This window comes from Coregonus lavaretus (assembly GCF_964263955.1).
Source record: "Coregonus lavaretus genome assembly, contig: HAP1_SCAFFOLD_628, whole genome shotgun sequence".
NCBI lineage: Eukaryota > Metazoa > Chordata > Actinopteri > Salmoniformes > Salmonidae > Coregonus > Coregonus lavaretus.
Genome location: NW_028161614.1, coordinates 27,501 through 35,695, shown reverse-complemented (window position 1 = coordinate 35,695; position 8,195 = coordinate 27,501). Strand labels below are relative to the sequence as shown.

The following is an 8,195-nucleotide window of genomic DNA, read 5'->3' as shown; positions in this document are numbered from 1 at the left end:
GTTTCGGATCGTATCGTTCTAAATGAACCAATATCGTCCTTGAATCGTATCGACAACCACGAATCGTGATACAAATCGAATCGTTGTTAAAACGAATCGTTACACCCCTAATATATACAGTCATGGCCAAAATTGTTGGCACCCCTGAAATTTTTCCAGAAAATGAAGTATTTCTCACAGAAAAGTATTGAAATTACACATGTTTTGCTATGCACATGTTTATTTCCTTTGTGTGTATTGGAATAACACAAAAAAAACAGGAAAAAAGCAAATTTGACATAATTTCACACAAAACTCAAAAAATGGGCCGGACAAAATGATTGGCACCCTTAACTTAATATTTAGTTGCACACCCTTTGGAAAAAATAACTGAAATCAGTCGCTTCCTATAACCATCAATAAGCTTCTTACACCTCTCACCCGGAATTTTGGACCACTCTTCTTTTGCAAACTGCTCCAGGTCTCTCATATTGGATGGGTGCCTTTTCCCAACAGCAATTTTAAGATCTCTCCACAGGTGTTCAATGGGATTAAGATCTGGACTCATTGCTGGCCACTTCAGAACTCTCCAGCGCTTTGTTGCCATCCATTTCTGGGTGCTTTTTGAAGTATGTTTGGGGTCATTGTCCTGCTGGAAGACCCATGATCTCGGACGCAAACCCAGCTTTCTGACACTGGGCCCTACATTGCGACCCAAAATCCTTTGGTAATCCTCAGATTTCATGATGCCTTGCACACAGTCAAGGCACCCAGTGCCAGAGGCAGCAAAACAACCCCAAAACATCTTTGAACCTCCACCATATTTGACTGTAGGTACTGTGTTCTTTTCTTTGAAGGCTTCATTACATTTTCGGTAAACAGTAGAACGATGTGCTTTACCAAAAAGCTCTATCTTGGTCTCATCTGTCCATAAGACGTTCTCCCAGAAGGAATTTGGCTTACTCATGTACATTTTGGCAAACTGTAGTCTTGCTTTTTTATGTCTCTGTGTCAGCAGTGGGGTCCTCCTGGGTCTCCTGCCATAGCGTTTCATTTCATTCAAATTTCGACGTATAGTTCGCGCTGACACTGATGCACCCTGAGCCTGCAGGACAGCTTGAATTTCTTTGGAACTTGTTTGGGGCTGCTTATCCACCATCCGGACTATCCTGCGTTGCAACCTTTCATCAATTTTTCTCTTCCGTCCACGTCCAGGGAGATTAGCTACAGTGCCATGGGTTGCAAACTTCTTGATCATGTTGCGCACTGTGGACAAAGGAACATCTAGATCTCTGGAGATGGACTTGTAACCTTGAGATTGTTGATATTTTTCCACAATTTTGGTTCTCAAGTCCTCAGACAGTTCTCTTTTCCTCTTTCTGTTCTCCATGCTTAGTGTGGCACACACAGAAACACAATGCAAAGACTGAGTCAACTTCTCTCCTTTTTATCTGCTTTCAGGTGTGATTTTTAGATTGCCCACACCTGTTACTTGCCCCAGGTGAGTTTAAAGGAGCATCACATGCTTGGAACAAACTTATTTATCCACAATTTTGAAAGGGTGCCAATAACTTTGTCCGGCCCATTTTTTTAGTTTTGTGTGAAATTATGTCAAATTTGCTTTTTTCCTGTTTTTTTTTGTGTTATTCCAATACACACAAAGGAAATAAACATGTGCATAGCAAAACATGTGTAATTTCAATACTTTTCTGTGAGAAATACTTCATTTTCTGGAAAAATTTCAGGGGTGCCAACAATTTTGGCCATGACTGTATATATATATAAAAAAAAATCAGGCGTAAAAATACAAATCATAAAAAAATAATCTAATTACAAGGGTGGATTAATTCATTACAATTTCTTTTTAAAATACATTCGTAAGGAGATCGATGAACGCTATGCTTTCAGGCAATGAAAGGTTTCCGTGTGCTGGATGGTACATACGGTAACGGTACTGTTGCACCAGAGACAGACGCCAGCTTTTGGTGTAGCTTCACCACAGAGTGAAGGCTAACCGACACACAGCTCTCTTTAACCCATGATTGATGAAATACTTCAGGAGTGGAGAAATGACACACAGACTAACCTCGTCCCCAGACTTTCTGTATTGGCTAACGAAGGCCAAGTTTGACGCGATGGTCCACCAGTGTCTGGGAACGAGATGACACATAGACTGACAAAACATCCCATAGAAACAGAATAGTGACTTTATAATATGCTCATATAAGCTTATAGCAAGTTTAAGGCATTATAGCGGTTGGCGTTACCCATGATGAATGATTAATATATTTCTGGAGTGGAGTAGTGACAAAGTCATCCCATATAAACTTAATAAACATAAAGTGCCTGTAACACTTTTATAAAGGCGCATACATGCTTATAACAAGTTATAAGGCATTATACCAGTTGGCTTTACGTAAAGTGTTACCGAACAACTTTCCCCATTAGAAGCTTTCAGACAACAACAGATGGGTCAAATGACATTCTACAGCAACATTACTTATGTTGAGTATCATGGTATGGAACAACACATTCATTCAACCATTTAGGTTTGATAAAAGGAGCATGTAAACTGCATACATGACAATGCACCATTTATATTTCTTTGGATTCTAAACGTTATATTTATATGGAACAAACTGACATGTTGGGTGACAGGGTTGTATTCATTAGCATGCAACTGATTTATTTTTTAAATATATTTTTTAACGGAAAACGATAATTTCTTAGATTTAGCAGACGCTCTTATCCAGAGCCACTTACAGTTAGTGAGTGCATACATTATATTTTATTTTTCATACTGACCCCATGGGATTCGAACCCACAACCCTGGCGTTGCAAACACCATGCTCTACCAACAGAGCTACATCCCTTTCGGCCATTCCCTCCCCTACCCTGGGCCAATTGTGCTCCGCCCCCATGGGTCTCCCGGTCGCGGCCAGCTACGACAGAGCCTGGATTCGAACCAGGATCTCTAGTGGCACAGCTAGCACTGCGATGCAGTGCCTTAGACCACTGCGCCACTCGTCCAGGTAGTCTCTTCTAGTTGCAGTCTGTTGTTGTTCCGTTCGGTGCCTAATGAATACTACTACGTTGTGTAGAACAGACATGCCTCTCGGACAGAATCACGTCCACTCTGGCATTTCTATCGGCAACATTTTGTCAGAACATCGTCTTATCATTAGTGTTGTGCTTTAACATTGTGGATGGAGTGTTTGGAAGTGGATAGCTGCAGTGTCAATCATACGAGAAAAGGTGTGTGACCGGATGAAGGGGGCGGGTCTAAGGTGAAACTGCTTCTTATAGGTCCTCAGAGAGATTATACGATGCTGATAAACTAATAATAATAATAATCATCATCTATATTTGACTCATTCTCTCAATAGAAAAGTCTTATTGAGTTTAAGTTCCTTTCTCATATATTATAAACATATTTATTTTATTTCCTGCAGGTACATTTAAACTTTGAAACTGTATAAATGTTAATAACACAATGTCTCAAAGTAGTTCTTCCCAAAATCTACGTTTGTCAGACATTTTCAAACCTCAAGTGGTGTAACGTTGAGATAAATCCCAAACTGACACACCTCAGATTTGACCTAATCTTTTAAAAGGCTAAGGGTGCATCCCAAATGGCAGCCTATTCCCTATATAGTGCAGGGCTTTTGACCAAGGCCCTATGGGAATACGGTGCCATTTGGGACTCAGCCTAAATGTGTTCCTGGCTTTAGTGAAGGTATCTAGGCACTGTCTATCTATCTCCTACCAACTGGCATGTCTGTCTGTCCACCCTGCCACCCTGTGGCTGGTGGGGCAATTCTGAGAGAAAAATAAATACAATCAAAAAATACATCTTTGGATTTAAATGTCAAGACCCAAGTCCCTGTTGATTCTCACTGGAGAGCTTCAAGTTGAACCTTGTTTTAAGGACTTGGGACAGAAGGCCAGTTTAGTTTCGAGGGGTCTGGGATCGGCCCTGGCGCCATATAAACAGAACGATCTAAACAAGACCTGGGTTCAAATACTATTTTAAATAATTTCAAAGACTTAATCTGTGCTTGATTGAGCTTGCCTGGCTTAATGAACCAATAGAAGTCTAAACACTGCAAACCCCGCCCTTTCTGGAACTCCAGGCCGGCTAGAACAAACACTGAAATTATAGAAACAATGTCAAATAGTATATGAACCCAGGTCTAATATCAAACAGGCACTCCTAGCAACCAACCACACAACATACGCAAACTAAACAATTCAAGTGGTTCATCACCAAGTCAGTGTAAAAAGTAGAAAGTACCTGGTTGCATGTGATACATTACATATTAGTGAGCTATAAAAAAAAGAGTCCCTCCTCAAACAGGAATGGAGCGAACAAGACAGCCACGTGGAGAGAGGAGAGAGAGCGACAGACAACAAGGAGCTTATCAATCTGTACGCCATTTCAAAATGTTAGCTACAACACGCCAACGTTTCGGCTGTATATACACGTCCGTCTGTAGAGTAACAAAACCACAACATCTAAATGGGGCATAGGACCACTCCCCCTCCTCTTCTCTCCCCACCATGTATTCCCCTCCATGTGTTTTTTGGGGTTGTGTAAGGTTTATGTCATTGAGGCTTTGTGCCTGCCCCCGCAGCACCCGCACGCCACCCCGGCCCGGTGGCAGCCGTGAAGGGGCGGGTACAGACAGAGACATGGCGCCACTAGGGACAACCCCAGCAGAGCTGGCCAGCGTGTGCCCAGCCTCCCCTCACCACCCCCCTCACAGGAGCAGGGGTCCGAGTAGTCCCCCTCCGGGTCGGACATGCAGTGGTACAGCAGTGTGTCGGCCAGCCACATGCAGCTGACCCGCCTGACGCACGCCCTGATCGGGTCCGGTGCATCCTGGCAGCGCCCCCGTCGGTTGTTACCACGGTAGAACGATTCACCGCAGTACTGGCACTGCAGGCGTTCACCGACCCCGCCCTCCTCAGACTTCTTGTCGTGCCCATTTGACGAGCCAGGGAGGAGGGGTTGGGGCTGGGTAGAGACCATGCCCCCACCGAAGCCATGCTCCCCTGTACGGTGGTGGTGCGAACCCAAGCCGGCGTAGTGGTGGCTCTTGGGTAAAGGTCTGAAGGTAGGTTCGGAGTCGGAGGAATGTAACGGCGCGGACACCAGGGGATAGCTATAATGGTGTTTGTGGGGCTCGCTCTTAGCGAAGTGGACATAGGACTCGGAGTCATCCGGCGGGTGGACCGTGGCCTGACGGTAGTCATCATAGCCCGTGAGCCAGGAGCGTTCTAGTTGGTCCACGCCGCGTTCCGAGCGGGATGAGGATTCCGAGGGGAGCTCCCAGGAACGTTCCCGAGGGTTGATCCTGACGATCTCCTCGTCCTCCTGGAAGCTGACGTGGCGAGGGATGCGGGGCAGAGGCTGCAGGGAGAGGGAGAGGGGGAGAGAGAGAGAGGGGGGGGGGGAGAGAGAGAGAGAGATGAAGGTGTGACTCAAGCATTGAACAAATGCTATTGGATAACACGGTGTGGATGATGCTGTGTAACTTTCATATTTATAGTTCCACTGTGTACATTTTACTACACAGTACGTTCTAAATATACGCATTACTATTAGTAAAATGCAGTGATGAAGTGGTACAAAATGAGGTGGGTAAAATGCTGATTGCTGTTTGCAGTGAGTAAAGTAACGCTCCCTATACTTTTAATGTGGGTTCAACGCTCACGCAAAATAAAGTGGGTGTGTAAACGGGCTCCACAACACCACGGGTAATGTGCAGTATATTCAGACCATAGAGATGGAAAGAGGTCTCATCTTTGTATCTGTGCCATTATGGTGTCTGTGACAGCATGCGCAGCGCCGTTTGAGAATATCTCGATTTTTAATGGAGTCCTGTACCAACTCTTGTGGCATTAATTTATTGTGCCCACTAGATGGCGGTGATATAGCTTAAAGCCATTGACAAACCATAGCACCCAATTTGAAGAGGAAGACTGCTCTGCTAATTGGCTAATCGCTCCCAATCCATAGGAATCACCACCCAGTTGACTACTTTAAAATGGTGAAAGCCCTCAATGGCATTGTCCATGCTAAAACAAGTTATATCCAAGTTGAGTCCTCTAACCTGCTCTATGATTCAGACACAAATCAAATTGTATTTGTCACATTTGTACTGAATACAACAGGTGTCGACCTTACCGTGAAATGCTTACTTACAAGCCCTTAACCAACTATGCAGAGTAAGAAAATGCTAAATAAACTAAAAGTTTTAAAAAAGCAACAAAATAACAATAACGAGGCTATATACAGGGGGTACTGGTACCGAGTCAATGAGCGGGGGTACAGGTTAGTCCAGGTAATAACGAGGCTATATACAGGGGGTACTGGTACAGAGTCAATGAGCGGGGGTACAGGTTAGTCCAGGTAATTGAGGTAATATGTACATGTAGGTAGAGTTAAAGAGACTATGCATAACAGCGAGTAGCAGCAGCGTAAAAAAGGGGGTCAATGTAAATAGTCCGGGTAGCCATTTTATTAATTGTTCAGCAGGCTTATGGCTTGGGGGTAGAAGCTGTTAAGGAGCCTTTTGAACCTAAACTTGGCGCTCTGGTACCGCTTGCCGTGCGGTAGCAGAGAGAACAGTCTGACTTGGGTGGCTGGAGTCTTTGCCAATTTTTAGGGCCTTCCTCTGACACTTCCTGGTATAGAGGTCCTGTAGCGGTCGGATGCCGAGCAGTTGCCATACCAGGCTCTCGATGGTGCGCTCTCGATGGTGCAGCAGTATAACTTTTTGAGGATCTGAGGACCCATGCCAAATCTTTTCAGTCTCCTGAGGGGGAATAGGCTTTGTCGTGCCCTCTTCACGACTGTCTTGGTGTGTTTGGACCATGATAGTTTGTTGGTGATTTTCCTGTGGTCCGCGTCTTACTCACATTGAGGGAGAGGTGGTTGTCTTAGCACCACACTGCCAGGTCTCTGACCTCCTCCCTATAGGCTGTCTCATCATTGTCGGTGATCAGGCCTACCACTGTTGTTTCGTCAGCAAACTTAATGATGGTGTTCGAGTCGTGTTTGGCCATGCAGTCGTTGGTGAACAGGGAGTACAGGAGGGGACTAAGCACGCACCCCTGAGGGGCCCCCGTGTTGAGGATCAGCGTGGCAGATGTGTTGTTGCCTACCCTTACCACCTGGGGGTGGCTCGTCAGGAAGTCCAGGATCCAGTTGCAGAGGGAAGTGTTTAGTCCGAGGGTCCTTAGCTTAGTGATGAGCTTTGAGGGCACTATGGTGTTGAACGCTGAGCTGTAGTCAATGAACAGCATTCTCACGTAGGTGTTCCTTTTGTCCAAGTGGGAAAGGGCAGTATGGAATGCAATAGAGATTGTGTCATCTGTGGATCTGTTGGGGCGGTATGCAAATTGCAGTTCATGTCTACAGACGTGAGTGCTACGGGTCGGTAGTCATTTAGGCAGGTTACCTTAGTGTTCTTGGGCACAGGGACTATGGTGGTCTGCTTAAAACATGTAGGTATTACAGACTCGGTCAGGGAGACACATCCAGTGTCAACATCACATCCCATCCCTTACTCTCCTCCCATTGGCTTACCAGATCTAGGAAGTAGTGGTCTGACAACCTATAGGGTTTGTGGAGGTCGTGTCCCAGGATGTAGTTGTTGTGTAGGTGGGATGAGTCGGCGAGGGGGGAGGAGTCCAGTGGCTGCAGACAGGGCTCCAGTCTCTCGGAGGAGGAGTTAGACGAGCTGTCTGTGACGTTCTGATTGGACAAAAGACAAACCAGAAGAGTCAGTCAGTAAAGCTCTGATTGGACAAGAATGTGTCGGTGGGCAGTTTTGGTTTGTACTAAATTCAAGACATTTGAGCAGATCGTCTACATTGTTGTTTGAGTTGTTTAACTGGCCATCAGTGACCGAGAAGTAGCTTTCTCTTTGATTCTGTTTCTCTAAGGCTTCTCTTTATTTCTCCCTTCACACAGATCTACCTCTGCTGTTCCAGGACAGGCCTCTGTGCATTTCTCTCTCTACATCTCCCCTCTCTGCTTCCCCCAATCTACCCCCCCCCTCTCTCTCTACATCTCCCCTCTCTGCTTCCCCCACTCTACCCCCCCCCCCCTCTCTCTCTACATCTCCCCTCTCTGCTTCCCCCACTCTACCCACCCCCCCTCCCCCCCTCTCTCTACATCTCCCCTCTCTGCTTCCCCCCCTCTACCC

General features: G+C 45.6%; 1 protein-coding gene across 1 annotated transcript in view; it reads right to left on the bottom strand.

Moving 5' to 3' along the window:
- Positions 1-3,389: 3,389 nt before the first annotated feature.
- The window catches only part of LOC311120344 (sprouty-related, EVH1 domain-containing protein 2-like), a 26,621-nt gene continuing 21,815 nt past the window's right edge, over positions 3,390-8,195 (bottom strand). The window contains exons 5-6 of the mRNA XM_084194963.1: positions 7,574-7,741; positions 3,390-5,392 (exon numbers count right to left, since the gene is read on the bottom strand). Coding sequence (XP_084051089.1) covers positions 4,580-5,392; positions 7,574-7,741 — 981 coding nt within the window. The 3' untranslated portion in view covers positions 3,390-4,579. The remainder of the gene's footprint in view (positions 5,393-7,573; positions 7,742-8,195) is intronic.